At 41.6% G+C, this 20,983-nt stretch overlaps 1 protein-coding gene across 1 annotated transcript in view; it reads left to right on the top strand.

The window, feature by feature from the left end:
* The window catches only part of cntn6 (contactin 6), a gene marked incomplete at its 5' end in the record, with an annotated part of 115,118 nt that overhangs the window by 10,485 nt on the left and 83,650 nt on the right, over window positions 1-20,983 (top strand). The window contains one exon of the mRNA XM_079242930.1: window positions 5,762-5,857. Coding sequence (XP_079099056.1) covers window positions 5,762-5,857 — 96 coding nt within the window. The remainder of the gene's footprint in view (window positions 1-5,761; window positions 5,858-20,983) is intronic.

Raw genomic sequence — 20,983 nt, 5'->3', positions numbered from 1 at the left:
CCATGAGAATCTCCCGTTCCACCACATCACCATGAGAATCTCCCGTTCCACCACATCACCATGAGAATCTCCCGTTCCTCCTCATCACCATGAGAATCTCCCGTTCCACCTCATCACCATGAGAATCTCCCGTTCCACCTCATCACCATGAGAATCTCCCGTTCCACCACATCACCATGAGAATCTCCCGTTCCTCCTCATCACCATGAGAATCTCCCGTTCCACCTCATCACCATGAGAATCTCCCGTTCCACCTCATCACCATGAGAATCTCCCGTTCCACCTCATCACCATGAGAATCTCCCGTTCCACCTCATCATGATGAGAATCTCCCGTTCCACCTCATCACCATGAGAATCTCCCGTTCCACCTCATCACCATGAGAATCTCCCGTTCCACCTCATCACCATGAGAATCTCCCGTTCCACCTCATCATGATGAGAATCTTCATCTTCAGGATTGATTTATTAAAATAATACAGTCCTTTTCTGATAAACACACCGATTGAATGATAATAATAATAATGACCTTTCTAATTTTTTTCCCCTGGAGACAGGGTCGTCCCATCTCCCCTCTTTTTTTTTTGCTTTATTTGTTGAACCTCTTGGTCAATTAATAAGACGCAAATGAAGCTGTGAAGGGTATTAACATGGCAGGATACATACAGAGAAGCAATGATTGCAGATGATGTTTTAGCCTTTCTGGAGGAACCTGAAAACTCGTTTATTAGGTTAATGAAATTACTCGAGGGTTTTGGGAAATTCTTAGGTTATAAACTCAATATTTTAAAAAGTCAAGTAGCATAAATATTGACAAGTACAAATAAATGGGAAACAGATTCAGTATGATATTAAGGAGTAAATTAGACCTTTTGAATGAATGACAAGCAAATTGCGGCCCATCATTAAATTAGATGAGATAAAACTTAATTCCATTTTAAAGTTTGAGGTCAAGGATTCGTGTAGCTATAATGAATTTTCTCCCCAGCTATTATACATATTATATATTTCTTTAAATTTACCAGCAGAGATAAGTGAAAGCCAATTTAGAGAAAAGCATTAATGGATTTGTCATATCGTCGGAAGGAAAGCACAGATATGATTCACAGTTTTGCAGCTAGAAAAAGAGAAGGGCGGCTCTCACTCCCCAGCCTGAAACCAACAGATTGCATCCAGTCTTGACTTGCATCCGATCCCCCATCCTGAGCAGCACGAGGCGACAGTGGAAAGGAAAAACCTCCAGGAGAACCCAGCTCGTTTGCCCGGACCAGTTAGGTGGAGAGGACAGGAACAAGAGACCAACATGCAGTCAGCTTTTATCCAGAAAGACCTGCAGGAAGAGGAGGAATACATGTAATCCACAGTTTGCTAAGATTATTTCGATGGTGGACCGATGACAGAATTTTTCTCCAGCAGAGGAAATACAACCTCCATGTGTTTTACCTAAAAAGACACAATGCAAAGCTTCCAGCTCCTACAGCCAAACATAATTTACAACAAAAAGACTTTAGTGGATTCCTTCAAATTTAGGATTACTTTAATTAGAAATACAGAATTATATACTTTTCAAATGTAGAATCCTCAGTTTACACAATTTTGGAATTAACCTTTAACACGAATATTAACAGAGATGTCAAGCAAGGCGATCAGCCAAGGCAGGAAGAAGATAATGGAATCATTTAATTTTAATAAATATATGCTTTCTATGCATTTTCATAAAAGCTATTCTTTCATAGCTCAGTAAAATGTCTCAACAGCACCTCCTGCTGGCCAGACAGAGAAGCTGCACAACCCACGCTTAGACTGTGTGTACCGTTAAAGTCACACCCTTCATTTAAGGCAGTCATGTCATCACAACGACGTGTGTTCGTGCATGTTCAGTCCATTCCCCACATAAAATCATCTACGTAAAAAGGCTGATTACTACGCTGCCTTTTTACGTTACTGCACTATGCCAGCGGTTTACGTACGTTCACAGAGAATTCATGAATGTACAAGTTATATGCTGCTCTGGTGGGACAGTATCATGATGAACACGGACTGATTCTGTTCAAGCAGAACTCAAAGGACATGTTAACAGTTTATGAATGAAGAATGTGATCATTTATTTATTTATTAGATGAATGGTGATTTATTTATTCCCTTCCGCTTCACGTTATAGTTTAAAAAAAGTGAGTTTCTGTTGCGGCCACTGAGAGGCACACTGTGTGCAGTGGAAACGGCCCACAGAGAGATGTGAACAGTTTTGAAAGATCTGTGTTGCCTTTGCGGCATAAAATAGCTGTTCCCAGTAAAATAAAAAAAAGTTTAAATGTTGAGAGTTTGTTGCGCTGAAACCCATCAGTGAAGTTTCATTGACTGATAAAGTAGAACCTGAATTTATCAGGATGAGCCTGGAGGTCCGCCATCAGAGACGATTTCCGGCAGGATGCTTCCTGCTTTGTAAACTAGGAGGTTAAATGTCAAAATGCCAACCAATATGTAAATCAATCAACTTTTTGGAAGAGAAATGATCCAAGAGCGTGATGCATCGCTGCTTTTATAACGTCTCCTTTGCACATGAAGCGTTGATCCTGACGGCAGGATGTATCCATGTTGTCATGATGTTTCCTGCAGATTCTCATCCTACCGTGTGGATGTGGAGCTTTTCATCTCCAACCAGTCTGTCCAGTCTCCTCTGACCTCTGACACCAACCAGACATTCTGGTCCAGACAACTGCTGCTGCTGGATGTTTTCTCTTCTTCAGACCTTCTCTGGAAACCCTGGAGATGGTTGTGTGTGAAAATCCCAGTAAATACTCAGACCAGCAGCATGCAGCGTTTAAAGTCCCTTAAATCTCCTTTCTTCATCACTCTGATGCTCCGTCTGCACTTCAGCACATCTGCATGCCACCATGTGTAGAGAAAATGTTGAGGTGGCGGGGTTGGACGTCCAGCTCTGTGCAACAGCCCCGCCTCATCCTCCAGTCCGCAGCCAAGACCCTCTCCATCTGCATGCCACCATGTGTGGAGAAAATGTTGAGGTGGCGGGGTTGGACGTCCAGCTCTGTGCAACAGCCCCGCCTCATCCTCCAGTCCGCAGCCAAGACCCTCTCCATCTGCATGCCTCCATGTGTGGAGTCGCTGCCATGTGACTGATTAGATATTTGTGTTAACGACACCTGAACAGGTGAACCTGATGAGGTGTCAAATAAGTGTGTGAAGTCATTTATTAACCACCTGTTTTTCATTTAGCCTCAGAGACTTTTCAGCATCATAAGTTTCTTTTTTCCTTTCCAGTAAGCTCCAGATGTTTTACGGTTTTCAACAACAGTTTAAATTTCCTTTTTTTTCCAGGTAGATTAGAGCGGGATCCTCAACGACGCCAAAAATCAATCAAGTTCAACATTCAAGCAATCAAACTGCATGATCTGACATCTCAATCAAGGAATAATAATGCATTTTGACTAATTTTGTTGTACTTTAAAAAAAAAAAGCAGTAAATTTGAAAATTTATTGACAGAATTTATTATTATAATTCAGTATTTTTTTTTCATTTTGCCTTTTTCCTTCATCAGCTTGGAAAACAAGTCTAAAACAATCACACAACAGACTGTAGTTATGTTCATGGAAAACAAATAAATTTCCTATATAAGACAAAAAAATGTAAAATAATTAAATTTATGTATAAATAATTACTAACATAAATAAAAAGTGTAAAAATGATATAAAATAAATGCAGAAATAATAGAAGCAAATAAATGAGTAGAATGAAAAGTTGGATGAAAAGAGCTGAACAGAGCCAGAGGTGATGAGTCCGCGGCGTTCTGAAGTCTCGCCGTGTGATGTTCAGCCTGGAAACTGGTCCTCATGTTCGCCGGTAAATGCTGTTCAACCCGATGAAAAACAGCAAACTAAACGAATAAAAGAGAAATGTCACAGGATGATGAGCCTTGAAATGCCAGTAGGTTGTTGAATATAAGTTTCCTGCCAGTCAAGCAGAAGGCTGGAAGCTCCACCTTGACTCGGCTTCCCTCCAGACGGAGATCTAATAAAGCGCTATCTGGACTGGCAGGAAATTTGGCTCCGCTCTTCGTTGTCCTTTGGAGGAAGAACTCTGGTGATCCTGTGTTTTATCTGGCTTCACCGTCAGGTTCAAACGATGATTTCTATCCTCACAAAGCCAAAAGCAGCCGCGGCTCCTCTGGAGACCGGATGTAGGAAATGATTTATTCTCTCAGTGAACACGGAGATGCTGAATAAGTGATAATCCAGAATGTTCCCATTAGATCTGGAAGTAAATGACGTTTCCACCGACTTTTCCTTTCAGAGGAAAAACATCTTCAGCAGGATTTCTGATCGTGTTCAGACTTCCTTCTAGATGTGTTTCCCTGACCGAGGACACATAAACACCCCGGTGTGCAACAGGGTGGCAGATACGAAGGACAGAAAGAAGATGTGGAGCATTTTTAATCGGCTGAGCTCTGACTTGACCAGTGCTGATATTTGCTTGATCCCTCCTGGGACCTGCTGGTATTTCTGAGCCTTTAGGATTAATATGTCTCCCTGCTATTTATTCTCTCATGCAGCACAGCAGCACTTAATTAAAGGTGAAAGTAATCCCTGAAGCTTGATAGCTGAATCTTTGTTCTGAGATCTCTGATCTCTTGCAGGTGCAGGAATATCGACAAGAGAATTTCAGGTTTATCTGTGAAGCAATGTCAAAGCGCGTCCCGAGGAGACATTCTGTCCAACGACGCAGGAGGAAAAACTACACCCTGGTAGTTTGTTTTGTCCTGACAATCTGAACATTATCAGATATCAGAATGAGTAAAAAACCTCTGCTGGACAGCATGTCAGGAAAACATCGGGTCATAGTTTGATCCAGACAGACGGGGTCAGATGAATGTTGTGAAAACGCAGAAGAAGCCATTAAAAAGTCAACAGTCTCATTGTAGCGCTGGAGATGAAGAGGCTCGCGATCAGCAGCGGTTTGATGCTCCGCAGGACTTAGCTGTGTTGATGCCTAGGAGGAAAGACATCAGCAGTGACTGTCAGTCTGAGGTGAGGTAAGTTCAACAGATTCTTCACCGTCAAACAATCGAGACGATGCAGAGTTGCATCTGAACAAACCACAAGACCAAAGTGGACGTTCATCCATCATCCGAACCGCTGAGTCCGATTCAGGGTCGCGGGGAAAGCTGGAGCCTTTCCCAGCTGTCTGAGGGCTAAAGGCGGGGCACACCCCGGACAGCTCGCCCGTCCCACCAGGACACATAGAGAAGAACAACCACTCCACCTAACATCATGTCTTTGGATGGTGGGAGGAAGCCAGAGAACCCGGAGAGAACCCACGCATACACGGGGAGAACATGCAGACTCCACACAGAAAGGCCACTGACCAAACCTCACGCCAGCTGAGGATCAAACCAGCGACCTTCTTGCTGTGAGGCCACAGTGCTAACCACTGTTCCACCGTGCAGCCCTGAACGTGGACATGTTTGGTCAAAATGCACCACAAACACACACTGTATGCCGTGGCCTTGGACCTGGACAGTCTCTGAGTGGACCCTGAAGTCCTCTGGACACCAGGGTTGTCCACCACAGTGTGAGACACGGACAGCAGCTGATTCTGCCCTGTTGCAGCTGCTAAACCTGTCCGCTTCGTTCTTCTCTCAAAGTTTCGGCTTTTTTCCCACTTTTCTCACTTTGCCACCAGATCTCTCCATGAATCCTGTCAGAAAAGACACTTCTTCACACACCTCTGTTGTTCTGCTCCACAGTTCTGCAGAACTTCAGCAGGAAGCCGAGGAAGGAGGTGTCGGTGAGAGAGGGTCAAGCTGTGGTTCTGCTCTGCGGCCCCCCACCCCATCACGGAGGTACTGCTCTCCAGCTGGAGCTCTTCTGCCTCGTCTGCTGGCCTCAGCAGTCTGTACTGTTCTCCTCCTTCTTATCTCCGTCTGACGCCATGGCAACGCTTTGGTTGTTCCACCTCATCACCTGCTTCTGCTGCTGCTCTGTTCCCGCTCCCACACGCTGCTCATCTTCTGCTTTTCTTCTGCTCATCTTCTGCTTTTCTTCTGCTTTTCTTCTGCTCATCTTCTGCTTTTCTTCTGCTCATCTTCTGCTTTTCTTCTGCTCATCTTCTGCTTTTCTTCTGCTTTTCTTCTGCTTTTCTTCTGCTCATCTTCTGCTCATCTTCTGCTTTTCTTCTGCTCATCTTCTGCTTTTCTTCTGCTCATCTTCTGCTTTTCTTCTGCTTTTCTTCTGCTTTTCTTCAGCTCATCTTCTGCTCATCTTCTGCTTTTCTTCTGCTCATCTTCTGCTTTTCTTCTGCTCATCTTCTGCTTTTCTTCTGCTCATCTTCTGCTTTTCTTCTGCTTTTCTTCTGCTTTTCTTCAGCTCATCTTCTGCTCATCTTCTGCTTTTCTTCTGCTCATCTTCTGCTTTTCTTCTGCTTTTCTTCTGCTCATCTTCTGCTCATCTTCTGCTCATCTTCTGCTTTTCTTCTGCTCATCTTCTGCTCATCTTCTGCTTTTCTTCTGCTCATCTTCTGCTTTTCTTCTGCTTTTCTTCTGCTCATCTTCTGCTTTTCTTCTGCTCATCTTCTGCTTTTCTTCTGCTCATCTTCTGCTTTTCTTCTGCTCATCTTCTGCTTTTCTTCTGCTCATCTTCTGCTTTTCTTCTGCTCATCTTCTGCTTTTCTTCTGCTTTTCTTCTGCTCATCTTCTGCTTTTCTTCTGCTTTTCTTCTGCTCATCTTCTGCTTTTCTTCTGCTCATCTTCTGCTTTTCTTCTGCTTTTCTTCTGCTCATCTTCTGCTTTTCTTCTGCTTTTCTTCTGCTCATCTTCTGCTCATCTTCTGCTTTTCTTCTGCTTTTCTTCTGCTCATCTTCTGCTCATCTTCTGCTTTTCTTCAGCTCATCTTCTGCTCATCTTCTGCTTTTCTTCTGCTCATCTTCTGCTTTTCTTCTGCTCATCTTCTGCTTTTCTTCTGCTTTTCTTCTGCTCATCTTCTGCTTTTCTTCTGCTCATCTTCTGCTTTTCTTCTGCTCATCTTCTGCTTTTCTTCTGCTCATCTTCTGCTTTTCTTCTGCTCATCTTCTGCTTTTCTTCTGCTCATCTTCTGCTTTTCTTCTGCTTTTCTTCTGCTCATCTTCTGCTTTTCTTCTGCTTTTCTTCTGCTCATCTTCTGCTTTTCTTCTGCTCATCTTCTGCTTTTCTTCTGCTCATCTTCTGCTTTTCTTCTGCTTTTCTTCTGCTCATCTTCTGCTCATCTTCTGCTCATCTTCTGCTTTTCTTCTGCTCATCTTCTGCTCATCTTCTGCTTTTCTTCTGCTCATCTTCTGCTTTTCTTCTGCTCATCTTCTGCTTTTCTTCTGCTCATCTTCTGCTTTTCTTCTGCTCATCTTCTGCTTTTCTTCTGCTCATCTTCTGCTCATCTTCTGCTTTTCTTCTGCTTTTCTTCTGCTTTTCTTCTGCTCATCTTCTGCTCATCTTCTGCTTTTCTTCTGCTCATCTTCTGCTTTTCTTCTGCTCATCTTCTGCTTTTCTTCTGCTTTTCTTCTGCTTTTCTTCTGCTCTTCTTCTGCTTTTCTTCTGCTCATCTTCTGCTCATCTTCTGCTTTTCTTCTGCTCATCTTCTGCTTTTCTTCTGCTTTTCTTCTGCTCATCTTCTGCTTTTCTTCTGCTTTTCTTCTGCTCATCTTCTGCTCATCTTCTGCTTTTCTTCTGCTCATCTTCTGCTTTTCTTCTGCTTTTCTTCTGCTCATCTTCTGCTTTTCTTCTGCTTTTCTTCTGCTCATCTTCTGCTCATCTTCTGCTTTTCTTCTGCTTTTCTTCTGCTCATCTTCTGCTTTTCTTCTGCTCATCTTCTGTTTTTCTTCTGCTTTTCTTCTGCTCTTCTTCTGCTCATCTTCTGCTTTTCTTCTGCTTTTCTTCTGCTCATCTTCTGCTTTTCTTCTGCTCATCTTCTGCTTTTCTTCTGCTCATCTTCTGCTTTTCTTCTGCTCATCTTCTGCTTTTCTTCTGCTTTTCTTCTGCTTTTCTTCAGCTCATCTTCTGCTCATCTTCTGCTTTTCTTCTGCTCATCTTCTGCTTTTCTTCTGCTTTTCTTCTGCTCATCTTCTGCTCATCTTCTGCTCATCTTCTGCTTTTCTTCTGCTCATCTTCTGCTCATCTTCTGCTTTTCTTCTGCTCATCTTCTGCTTTTCTTCTGCTTTTCTTCTGCTCATCTTCTGCTTTTCTTCTGCTCATCTTCTGCTTTTCTTCTGCTCATCTTCTGCTTTTCTTCTGCTCATCTTCTGCTTTTCTTCTGCTCATCTTCTGCTTTTCTTCTGCTCATCTTCTGCTTTTCTTCTGCTTTTCTTCTGCTCATCTTCTGCTTTTCTTCTGCTCATCTTCTGCTTTTCTTCTGCTTTTCTTCTGCTCATCTTCTGCTTTTCTTCTGCTCATCTTCTGCTCATCTTCTGCTTTTCTTCTGCTTTTCTTCTGCTCATCTTCTGCTCATCTTCTGCTTTTCTTCAGCTCATCTTCTGCTCATCTTCTGCTTTTCTTCTGCTCATCTTCTGCTTTTCTTCTGCTCATCTTCTGCTTTTCTTCTGCTTTTCTTCTGCTCATCTTCTGCTTTTCTTCTGCTCATCTTCTGCTTTTCTTCTGCTCATCTTCTGCTTTTCTTCTGCTCATCTTCTGCTTTTCTTCTGCTCATCTTCTGCTTTTCTTCTGCTCATCTTCTGCTTTTCTTCTGCTTTTCTTCTGCTCATCTTCTGCTTTTCTTCTGCTTTTCTTCTGCTCATCTTCTGCTTTTCTTCTGCTCATCTTCTGCTTTTCTTCTGCTCATCTTCTGCTTTTCTTCTGCTTTTCTTCTGCTCATCTTCTGCTCATCTTCTGCTCATCTTCTGCTTTTCTTCTGCTCATCTTCTGCTCATCTTCTGCTTTTCTTCTGCTCATCTTCTGCTTTTCTTCTGCTCATCTTCTGCTTTTCTTCTGCTCATCTTCTGCTTTTCTTCTGCTCATCTTCTGCTTTTCTTCTGCTTTTCTTCTGCTCATCTTCTGCTTTTCTTCTGCTTTTCTTCTGCTTTTCTTCTGCTCATCTTCTGCTCATCTTCTGCTTTTCTTCTGCTCATCTTCTGCTTTTCTTCTGCTCATCTTCTGCTTTTCTTCTGCTTTTCTTCTGCTTTTCTTCTGCTCTTCTTCTGCTTTTCTTCTGCTCATCTTCTGCTCATCTTCTGCTTTTCTTCTGCTCATCTTCTGCTTTTCTTCTGCTTTTCTTCTGCTCATCTTCTGCTTTTCTTCTGCTTTTCTTCTGCTCATCTTCTGCTCATCTTCTGCTTTTCTTCTGCTCATCTTCTGCTTTTCTTCTGCTTTTCTTCTGCTCATCTTCTGCTTTTCTTCTGCTTTTCTTCTGCTCATCTTCTGCTCATCTTCTGCTTTTCTTCTGCTTTTCTTCTGCTCATCTTCTGCTTTTCTTCTGCTCATCTTCTGTTTTTCTTCTGCTTTTCTTCTGCTCTTCTTCTGCTCATCTTCTGCTTTTCTTCTGCTTTTCTTCTGCTCATCTTCTGCTTTTCTTCTGCTCATCTTCTGCTCATCTTCTGCTTTTCTTCTGCTCTTCTTCTGCTCATCTTCTGCTTTTCTTCTGCTTTTCTTCTGCTCATCTTCTGCTTTTCTTCTGCTTTTCTTCAGCTCATCTTCTGCTCATCTTCTGCTTTTCTTCTGCTTTTCTTCAGCTCATCTTCTGCTTTTCTTCTGCTTTTCTTCTGCTCATCTTCTGCTTTTCTTCTGCTTTTCTTCTGCTCATCTTCTGCTTTTCTTCTGCTCATCTTCTGCTTTTCTTCTGCTCATCTTCTGCTTTTCTTCTGCTTTTCTTCTGCTTTTCTTCTGCTCATCTTCTGCTCATCTTCTGCTTTTCTTCTGCTCATCTTCTGCTCATCTTCTGCTTTTCTTCTGCTCATCTTCTGCTTTTCTTCTGCTCATCTTCTGCTTTTCTTCTGCTTTTCTTCTGCTTTTCTTCAGCTCATCTTCTGCTCATCTTCTGCTTTTCTTCTGCTCATCTTCTGCTTTTCTTCTGCTCATCTTCTGCTTTTCTTCTGCTCATCTTCTGCTTTTCTTCTGCTTTTCTTCTGCTTTTCTTCAGCTCATCTTCTGCTCATCTTCTGCTTTTCTTCTGCTCATCTTCTGCTTTTCTTCTGCTTTTCTTCTGCTCATCTTCTGCTCATCTTCTGCTCATCTTCTGCTTTTCTTCTGCTCATCTTCTGCTCATCTTCTGCTTTTCTTCTGCTCATCTTCTGCTTTTCTTCTGCTCATCTTCTGCTTTTCTTCTGCTCATCTTCTGCTTTTCTTCTGCTCATCTTCTGCTTTTCTTCTGCTCATCTTCTGCTTTTCTTCTGCTCATCTTCTGCTTTTCTTCTGCTTTTCTTCTGCTCATCTTCTGCTTTTCTTCTGCTTTTCTTCTGCTCATCTTCTGCTTTTCTTCTGCTCATCTTCTGCTTTTCTTCTGCTTTTCTTCTGCTCATCTTCTGCTTTTCTTCTGCTTTTCTTCTGCTCATCTTCTGCTCATCTTCTGCTTTTCTTCTGCTTTTCTTCTGCTCATCTTCTGCTCATCTTCTGCTTTTCTTCAGCTCATCTTCTGCTCATCTTCTGCTTTTCTTCTGCTCATCTTCTGCTTTTCTTCTGCTCATCTTCTGCTTTTCTTCTGCTTTTCTTCTGCTCATCTTCTGCTTTTCTTCTGCTCATCTTCTGCTTTTCTTCTGCTCATCTTCTGCTTTTCTTCTGCTCATCTTCTGCTTTTCTTCTGCTCATCTTCTGCTTTTCTTCTGCTCATCTTCTGCTTTTCTTCTGCTTTTCTTCTGCTCATCTTCTGCTTTTCTTCTGCTTTTCTTCTGCTCATCTTCTGCTTTTCTTCTGCTCATCTTCTGCTTTTCTTCTGCTCATCTTCTGCTTTTCTTCTGCTTTTCTTCTGCTCATCTTCTGCTTTTCTTCTGCTCATCTTCTGCTCATCTTCTGCTTTTCTTCTGCTCATCTTCTGCTTTTCTTCTGCTCATCTTCTGCTTTTCTTCTGCTCATCTTCTGCTTTTCTTCTGCTCATCTTCTGCTTTTCTTCTGCTTTTCTTCTGCTCATCTTCTGCTTTTCTTCTGCTTTTCTTCTGCTTTTCTTCTGCTCATCTTCTGCTCATCTTCTGCTTTTCTTCTGCTCATCTTCTGCTTTTCTTCTGCTCATCTTCTGCTTTTCTTCTGCTCATCTTCTGCTTTTCTTCTGCTTTTCTTCTGCTTTTCTTCTGCTCTTCTTCTGCTTTTCTTCTGCTCATCTTCTGCTCATCTTCTGCTTTTCTTCTGCTCATCTTCTGCTTTTCTTCTGCTCATCTTCTGCTTTTCTTCTGCTCATCTTCTGCTTTTCTTCTGCTTTTCTTCTGCTCATCTTCTGCTCATCTTCTGCTTTTCTTCTGCTTTTCTTCTGCTCATCTTCTGCTTTTCTTCTGCTCATCTTCTGTTTTTCTTCTGCTTTTCTTCTGCTCTTCTTCTGCTCATCTTCTGCTTTTCTTCTGCTTTTCTTCTGCTCATCTTCTGCTTTTCTTCTGCTCATCTTCTGCTCATCTTCTGCTTTTCTTCTGCTCTTCTTCTGCTCATCTTCTGCTTCTGCTTTTCTTCTGCTCATCTTCTGCTTTTCTTCTGCTTTTCTTCAGCTCATCTTCTGCTCATCTTCTGCTTTTCTTCTGCTTTTCTTCAGCTCATCTTCTGCTTTTCTTCTGCTTTTCTTCTGCTCATCTTCTGCTTTTCTTCTGCTTTTCTTCTGCTCATCTTCTGCTTTTCTTCTGCTCATCTTCTGCTTTTCTTCTGCTCATCTTCTGCTTTTCTTCTGCTCATCTTCTGCTTTTCTTCTGCTCATCTTCTGCTTTTCTTCTGCTCATCTTCTGCTTTTCTTCTGCTCATCTTCTGCTTTTCTTCTGCTTTTCTTCTGCTCATCTTCTGCTTTTCTTCTGCTTTTCTTCTGCTCATCTTCTGCTTTTCTTCTGCTTTTCTTCTGCTCATCTTCTGCTCATCTTCTGCTTTTCTTCTGCTTTTCTTCTGCTCATCTTCTGCTTTTCTTCTGCTTTTCTTCTGCTCATCTTCTGCTTTTCTTCTGCTCATCTTCTGCTTTTCTTCTGCTCATCTTCTGCTTTTCTTCTGCTTTTCTTCTGCTCATCTTCTGCTTTTCTTCTGCTTTTCTTCTGCTTTTCTTCTGCTTTTCTTCTGCTCATCTTCTGCTCATCTTCTGCTTTTCTTCTGCTCATCTTCTGCTTTTCTTCTGCTTTTCTTCTGCTCATCTTCTGCTTTTCTTCTGCTCATCTTCTGCTTTTCTTCTGCTTTTCTTCTGCTCATCTTCTGCTTTTCTTCTGCTCATCTTCTGCTTTTCTTCTGCTTTTCTTCTGCTCATCTTCTGCTTTTCTTCTGCTCATCTTCTGCTTTTCTTCTGCTCTTCTTCTGCTTTTCTTCTGCTCATCTTCTGCTTTTCTTCTGCTCATCTTCTGCTTTTCTTCTGCTCATCTTCTGCTTTTCTTCTGCTCATCTTCTGCTCTTCTTCTGCTTTTCTTCTGCTCATCTTCTGCTTTTCTTCTGCTTTTCTTCTGCTCATCTTCTGCTTTTCTTCTGCTCATCTTCTGCTTTTCTTCTGCTTTTCTTCTGCTCATCTTCTGCTTTTCTTCTGCTCATCTTCTGCTCTTCTTCTGCTTTTCTTCTGCTCATCTTCTGCTTTTCTTCTGCTTTTCTTCTGCTCATCTTCTGCTCATCTTCTGCTTTTCTTCTGCTTTTCTTCTGCTCATCTTCTGCTCATCTTCTGCTCATCTTCTGCTTTTCTTCTGCTCATCTTCTGCTTTTCTTCTGCTCATCTTCTGCTTTTCTTCTGCTTTTCTTCTGCTCATCTTCTGCTTTTCTTCTGCTTTTCTTCTGCTCATCTTCTGCTCATCTTCTGCTTTTCTTCTGCTCATCTTCTGCTCATCTGCTTTTCTTCTGCTCATCTTCTGCTTTTCTTCTGCTTTTCTTCTGCTCATCTTCTGCTTTTCTTCTGCTCATCTTCTGCTTTTCTTCTGCTCATCTTCTGCTCATCTTCTGCTGTTCTTCTGCTTTTCTTCTGCTCATCTTCTGCTTTTCTTCTGCTCATCTTCTGCTCATCTTCTGCTTTTCTTCTGCTTTTCTTCTGCTCATCTTCTGCTTTTCTTCTGCTCATCTTCTGCTTTTCTTCTGCTCATCTTCTGCTTTTCTTCTGCTCATCTTCTGCTTTTCTTCTGCTCATCTTCTGCTCATCTTCTGCTTTTCTTCTGCTCATCTTCTGCTTTTCTTCTGCTTTTCTTCTGCTCATCTTCTGCTTTTCTTCTGCTCATCTTCTGCTTTTCTTCTGCTCATCTTCTGCTTTTCTTCTGCTCATCTTCTGCTTTTCTTCTGCTTTTCTTCTGCTTTTCTTCTGCTCATCTTCTGCTTTTCTTCTGCTCATCTTCTGCTTTTCTTCTGCTCATCTTCTGCTCATCTTCTGCTTTTCTTCTGCTCATCTTCTGCTTTTCTTCTGCTCATCTTCTGCTTTTCTTCTGCTCATCTTCTGCTTTTCTTCTGCTTTTCTTCTGCTCATCTTCTGCTTTTCTTCTGCTCATCTTCTGCTTTTCTTCTGCTTTTCTTCTGCTCATCTTCTGCTTTTCTTCTGCTCATCTTCTGCTTTTCTTCTGCTTTTCTTCTGCTCATCTTCTGCTTTTCTTCTGCTTTTCTTCTGCTCATCTTCTGCTCATCTTCTGCTTTTCTTCTGCTTTTCTTCAGCTCATCTTCTGCTTTTCTTCTGCTCTTCTTCTGCTCATCTTCTGCTTTTCTTCTGCTCTTCTTCTGCTCATCTTCTGCTTTTCTTCTGCTTTTCTTCTGCTCATCTTCTGCTTTTCTTCTGCTCATCTTCTGCTTTTCTTCTGCTTTTCTTCTGCTTTTCTTCTGCTCATCTTCTGCTCATCTTCTGCTTTTCTTCTGCTTTTCTTCAGCTCATCTTCTGCTTTTCTTCTGCTTTTCTTCTGCTTTTCTTCTGCTCATCTTCTGCTTTTCTTCTGCTTTTCTTCTGCTCATCTTCTGCTTTTCTTCTGCTCATCTTCTGCTTTTCTTCTGCTTTTCTTCTGCTCATCTTCTGCTTTTCTTCTGCTTTTCTTCAGCTCATCTTCTGCTCATCTTCTGCTTTTCTTCTGCTTTTCTTCTGCTTTTCTTCTGCTCATCTTCTGCTTTTTTTATGCTTTTCTTCTGCTCATCTTCTGCTTTTCTTCTGCTCATCTTCTGCTCTTCTTCTGCTTTTCTTCTGCTCATCTTCTGCTCTTCTTCTGCTTTTCTTCTGCTCATCTTCTGCTTTTCTTCTGCTTTTCTTCTGCTCTTCTTCTGCTCATCTTCTGCTCATCTTCTGCTTTTTTTATGCTTTTCTTCTGCTCATCTTCTGCTTTTCTTCTGCTCATCTTCTGCTCTTCTTCTGCTTTTCTTCTGCTCATCTTCTGCTCTTCTTCTGCTTTTCTTCTGCTCATCTTCTGCTTTTCTTCTGCTTTTCTTCTGCTCATCTTCTGCTCATCTTCTGCTCATCTTCTGCTTTTCTTCTGCTCATCTTCTGCTTTTCTTCTGCTCATCTTCTGCTTTTCTTCTGCTCATCTTCTGCTTTTCTTCTGCTTTTCTTCTGCTCATCTTCTGCTTTTCTTCTGCTCATCTTCTGCTTTTCTTCTGCTCATCTTCTGCTTTTCTTCTGCTTTTCTTCTGCTCATCTTCTGCTTTTCTTCTGCTTTTCTTCTGCTCATCTTCTGCTTTTCTTCTGCTCATCTTCTGCTTTTCTTCTGCTCATCTTCTGCTTTTCTTCTGCTTTTCTTCTGCTCATCTTCTGCTCATCTTCTGCTCATCTTCTGCTTTTCTTCTGCTCATCTTCTGCTCATCTTCTGCTTTTCTTCTGCTCATCTTCTGCTCATCTTCTGCTTTTCTTCTGCTCATCTTCTGCTCATCTTCTGCTTTTCTTCTGCTCATCTTCTGCTTTTCTTCTGCTTTTCTTCTGCTCATCTTCTGCTCATCTTCTGCTTTTCTTCTGCTCATCTTCTGCTTTTCTTCTGCTCATCTTCTGCTCTTCTTCTGCTCATCTTCTGCTTTTCTTCTGCTTTTCTTCTGCTCATCTTCTGCTTTTCTTCTGCTTTTCTTCAGCTCATCTTCTGCTCATCTTCTGCTTTTCTTCTGCTTTTCTTCAGCTCATCTTCTGCTTTTCTTCTGCTCATCTTCTGCTTTTCTTCTGCTTTTCTTCTGCTCATCTTCTGCTTTTCTTCTGCTCATCTTCTGCTTTTCTTCTGCTCATCTTCTGCTTTTCTTCTGCTCATCTTCTGCTTTTCTTCTGCTCATCTTCTGCTTTTCTTCTGCTCATCTTCTGCTTTTCTTCTGCTTTTCTTCTGCTCATCTTCTGCTTTTCTTCTGCTTTTCTTCTGCTCATCTTCTGCTTTTCTTCTGCTCATCTTCTGCTTTTCTTCTGCTCATCTTCTGCTTTTCTTCTGCTTTTCTTCTGCTCATCTTCTGCTCATCTTCTGCTTTTCTTCTGCTTTTCTTCTGCTCATCTTCTGCTTTTCTTCTGCTTTTCTTCTGCTCATCTTCTGCTTTTCTTCTGCTCATCTTCTGCTTTTCTTCTGCTCATCTTCTGCTTTTCTTCTGCTTTTCTTCTGCTCATCTTCTGCTTTTCTTCTGCTTTTCTTCTGCTTTTCTTCTGCTTTTCTTCTGCTCATCTTCTGCTCATCTTCTGCTTTTCTTCTGCTCATCTTCTGCTTTTCTTCTGCTTTTCTTCTGCTCATCTTCTGCTTTTCTTCTGCTCATCTTCTGCTTTTCTTCTGCTTTTCTTCTGCTCATCTTCTGCTTTTCTTCTGCTTTTCTTCTGCTCATCTTCTGCTTTTCTTCTGCTTTTCTTCTGCTCATCTTCTGCTTTTCTTCTGCTCATCTTCTGCTTTTCTTCTGCTCTTCTTCTGCTTTTCTTCTGCTCATCTTCTGCTTTTCTTCTGCTCATCTTCTGCTTTTCTTCAGCTCATCTTCTGCTTTTCTTCTGCTCATCTTCTGCTCTTCTTCTGCTTTTCTTCTGCTCATCTTCTGCTTTTCTTCTGCTTTTCTTCTGCTCATCTTCTGCTTTTCTTCTGCTCATCTTCTGCTTTTCTTCTGCTTTTCTTCTGCTCATCTTCTGCTTTTCTTCTGCTCATCTTCTGCTCTTCTTCTGCTTTTCTTCTGCTCATCTTCTGCTTTTCTTCTGCTTTTCTTCTGCTCATCTTCTGCTCATCTTCTGCTCATCTTCTGCTTTTCTTCTGCTTTTCTTCTGCTCATCTTCTGCTCATCTTCTGCTTTTCTTCTGCTTTTCTTCAGCTCATCTTCTGCTTTTCTTCTGCTCATCTTCTGCTTTTCTTCTGCTTTTCTTCTGCTCATCTTCTGCTTTTCTTCTGCTCATCTTCTGCTTTTCTTCTGCTCATCTTCTGCTTTTCTTCTGCTTTTCTTCTGCTCATCTTCTGCTTTTCTTCTGCTTTTCTTCTGCTCATCTTCTGCTCATCTTCTGCTTTTCTTCTGCTCATCTTCTGCTTTTCTTCTGCTCATCTTCTGCTTTTCTTCTGCTTTTCTTCTGCTCATCTTCTGCTTTTCTTCTGCTCATCTTCTGCTTTTCTTCTGCTCATCTTCTGCTTTTCTTCTGCTCATCTTCTGCTTTTCTTCTGCTCATCTTCTGCTTTTCTTCTGCTCATCTTCTGCTTTTCTTCTGCTTTTCTTCTGCTCATCTTCTGCTTTTCTTCTGCTTTTCTTCTGCTCATCTTCTGCTTTTCTTCTGCTCATCTTCTGCTTTTCTTCTGCTCATCTTCTGCTTTTCTTCTGCTTTTCTTCTGCTCATCTTCTGCTCATCTTCTGCTCATCTTCTGCTTTTCTTCTGCTCATCTTCTGCTCATCTTCTGCTTTTCTTCTGCTCATCTTCTGCTTTTCTTCTGCTCATCTTCTGCTTTTCTTCTGCTCATCTTCTGCTTTTCTTCTGCTCATCTTCTGCTTTTCTTCTGCTTTTCTTCTGCTCATCTTCTGCTTTTCTTCTGCTTTTCTTCTGCTTTTCTTCTGCTCATCTTCTGCTCATCTTCTGCTTTTCTTCTGCTCATCTTCTGCTTTTCTTCTGCTCATCTTCTGCTTTTCTTCTGCTCATCTTCTGCTTTTCTTCTGCTTTTCTTCTGCTTTTCTTCTGCTCTTCTTCTGCTTTTCTTCTGCTCATCTTCTGCTCATCTTCTGCTTTTCTTCTGCTCATCTTCTGCTTTTCTTCTGCTCATCTTCTGCTTTTCTTCTGCTCATCTTCTGCTTTTCTTCTGCTTTTCTTCTGCTCATCTTCTGCTCATCTTCTGCTTTTCTTCTGCTCATCTTCTGCTTTTCTTCTGCTCATCTTCTGTTTTTCTTCTGCTCATCTTCTGCTCTTCTTCTGCTTTTCTTCTGCTCATCTTCTGCTCATCTTCTGCTTTTCTTCTGCTCTTCTTCTGCTCATCTTCTGCTTTTCTTCTGCTTTTCTTCTGCTCATCTTCTGCTTTTCTTCTGCTTTTCTTCAGCTCATCTTCTGCTCATCTTCTGCTTTTCTTCTGCTTTTCTTCAGCTCATCTTCTGCTTTTCTTCTGCTTTTCTTCTGCTCATCTTCTGCTTTTCTTCTGCTCATCTTCTGCTCTTCTTCTGCTCATCTTCTGCTTTTCTTCTGCTCTTCTTCTGCTCATCTTCTGCTTTTCTTCTGCTTTTCTTCTGCTCATCTTCTGCTTTTCTTCTGCTCATCTTCTGCTTTTCTTCTGCTTTTCTTCTGCTTTTCTTCTGCTCATCTTCTGCTCATCTTCTGCTTTTCTTCTGCTTTTCTTCAGCTCATCTTCTGCTTTTCTTCTGCTTTTCTTCTGCTCATCTTCTGCTTTTCTTCTGCTTTTCTTCTGCTCATCTTCTGCTTTTCTTCTGCTCATCTTCTGCTTTTCTTCTGCTTTTCTTCTGCTCATCTTCTGCTTTTCTTCTGCTTTTCTTCAGCTCATCTTCTGCTCATCTTCTGCTTTTCTTCTGCTTTTCTTCTGCTTTTCTTCTGCTCATCTTCTGCTTTTTTTATGCTTTTCTTCTGCTCATCTTCTGCTTTTCTTCTGCTCATCTTCTGCTCTTCTTCTGCTTTTCTTCTGCTCATCTTCTGCTCTTCTTCTGCTTTTCTTCTGCTCATCTTCTGCTTTTCTTCTGCTTTTCTTCTGCTCTTCTTCTGCTCATCTTCTGCTCATCTTCTGCTTTTTTTATGCTTTTCTTCTGCTCATCTTCTGCTTTTCTTCTGCTCATCTTCTGCTCTTCTTCTGCTTTTCTTCTGCTCATCTTCTGCTCTTCTTCTGCTTTTCTTCTGCTCATCTTCTGCTTTTCTTCTGCTTTTCTTCTGCTCATCTTCTGCTCATCTTCTGCTCATCTTCTGCTTTTCTTCTGCTCATCTTCTGCTTTTCTTCTGCTCATCTTCTGCTTTTCTTCTGCTCATCTTCTGCTTTTCTTCTGCTTTTCTTCTGCTCATCTTCTGCTTTTCTTCTGCTCATCTTCTGCTTTTCTTCTGCTCATCTTCTGCTTTTCTTCTGCTTTTCTTCTGCTCATCTTCTGCTTTTCTTCTGCTTTTCTTCTGCTCATCTTCTGCTTTTCTTCTGCTCATCTTCTGCTTTTCTTCTGCTCATCTTCTGCTTTTCTTCTGCTTTTCTTCTGCTCATCTTCTGCTCATCTTCTGCTTTTCTTCTGCTCATCTTCTGCTCATCTTCTGCTTTTCTTCTGCTCATCTTCTGCTCATCTTCTGCTTTTCTTCTGCTCATCTTCTGCTTTTCTTCTGCTCATCTTCTGCTCATCTTCTGCTTTTCTTCTGCTCATCTTCTGCTCATCTTCTGCTTTTCTTCTGCTCATCTTCTGCTTTTCTTCTGCTTTTCTTCTGCTTTTCTTCTGCTCATCTTCTGCTCATCTTCTGCTTTTCTTCTGCTCATCTTCTGCTTTTCTTCTGCTCATCTTCTGCTCTTCTTCTGCTCATCTTCTGCTTTTCTTCTGCTTTTCTTCTGCTCATCTTCTGCTTTTCTTCTGCTTTTCTTCAGCTCATCTTCTGCTCATCTTCTGCTTTTCTTCTGCTTTTCTTCAGCTCATCTTCTGCTTTTCTTCTGCTCATCTTCTGCTTTTCTTCTGCTTTTCTTCTGCTCATCTTCTGCTTTTCTTCTGCTCATCTTCTGCTTTTCTTCTGCTCATCTTCTGCTTTTCTTCTGCTCATCTTCTGCTTTTCTTCTGCTCATCTTCTGCTTTTCTTCTGCTCATCTTCTGCTTTTCTTCTGCTCATCTTCTGCTTTTCTTCTGCTCATCTTCTGCTTTTCTTCTGCTTTTCTTCTGCTCATCTTCTGCTTTTCTTCTGCTCATCTTCTGCTTTTCTTCTGCTCATCTTCTGCTTTTCTTCTGCTTTTCTTCTGCTCATCTTCTGCTCATCTTCTGCTCATCTTCTGCTTTTCTTCTGCTTTTCTTCTGCTCATCTTCTGCTCATCTTCTGCTTTTCTTCTGCTCATCTTCTGCTTTTCTTCTGCTCATCTTCTGCTTTTCTTCTGCTCATCTTCTGCTTTTCTTCTGCTCATCTTCTGCTTTTCTTCTGCTTTTCTTCTGCTTTTCTTCTGCTCATCTTCTGCTCATCTTCTGCTTTTCTTCTGCTCATCTTCTGCTTTTCTTCTGCTTTTCTTCTGCTCATCTTCTGCTTTTCTTCTGCTCATCTTCTGCTTTTCTTCTGCTTTTCTTCTGCTCATCTTCTGCTTTTCTTCTGCTTTTCTTCTGCTCATCTTCTGCTTTTCTTCTGCTTTTCTTCTGCTCATCTTCTGCTTTTCTTCTGCTCATCTTCTGCTTTTCTTCTGCTCTTCTTCTGCTTTTCTTCTGCTCATCTTCTGCTTTTCTTCTGCTCATCTTCTGCTTTTCTTCTGCTCATCTTCTGCTTTTCTTCTGCTCATCTTCTGCTCTTCTTCTGCTTTTCTTCTGCTCATCTTCTGCTTTTCTTCTGCTTTTCTTCTGCTCATCTTCTGCTTTTCTTCTGCTTTTCTTCTGCTCATCTTCTGCTTTTCTTCTGCTCATCTTCTGCTCTTCTTCTGCTTTTCTTCTGCTCATCTTCTGCTTTTCTTCTGCTTTTCTTCTGCTCATCTTCTGCTCATCTTCTGCTCATCTTCTGCTTTTCTTCTGCTTTTCTTCTGCTCATCTTCTGCTCATCTTCTGCTTTTCTTCTGCTTTTCTTCAGCTCATCTTCTGCTTTTCTTCTGCTCATCTTCTGCTTTTCTTCTGCTTTTCTTCTGCTCATCTTCTGCTTTTCTTCTGCTCATCTTCTGCTTTTCTTCTGCTCATCTTCTGCTTTTCTTCTGCTTTTCTTCTGCTCATCTTCTGCTTTTCTTCTGCTTTTCTTCTGCTCATCTTCTGCTCATCTTCTGCTTTTCTTCTGCTCATCTTCTGCTCATCTTCTGCTTTTCTTCTGCTCATCTTCTGCTCATCTTCTGCTTTTCTTCTGCTCATCTTCTGCTTTTCTTCTGCTCATCTTCTGCTTTTCTTCTGCTCATCTTCTGCTCATCTTCTGCTGTTCTTCTGCTTTTCTTCTGCTCATCTTCTGCTCTTCTTCTGCTCATCTTCTGCTCATCTTCTGCTTTTCTTCTGCTTTTCTTCTGCTCATCTTCTGCTTTTCTTCTGCTCATCTTCTGCTTTTCTTCTGCTCATCTTCTGCTTTTCTTCTGCTCATCTTCTGCTTTTCTTCTGCTTTTCTTCTGCTCATCTTCTGCTTTTCTTCTGCTTTTCTTCAGCTCATCTTCTGCTCATCTTCTGCTTTTCTTCTGCTTTTCTTCTGCTCATCTTCTGCTTTTTTTATGCTTTTCTTCTGCTCATCTTCTGCTTTTCTTCTGCTCATCTTCTGCTCTTCTTCTGCTTTTCTTCTGCTCATCTTCTGCTCTTCTTCTGCTTTTCTTCTGCTCATCTTCTGCTTTTCTTCTGCTTTTCTTCTGCTCTTCTTCTGCTCATCTTCTGCTC

This window comes from Telmatherina bonti, assembly GCF_933228915.1.
Source record: "Telmatherina bonti genome assembly, chromosome: 6".
NCBI lineage: Eukaryota > Metazoa > Chordata > Actinopteri > Atheriniformes > Telmatherinidae > Telmatherina > Telmatherina bonti.
Note: the sequence above shows the minus strand (reverse complement) of the source record. Positions and strands in the feature narration are given on the sequence as shown.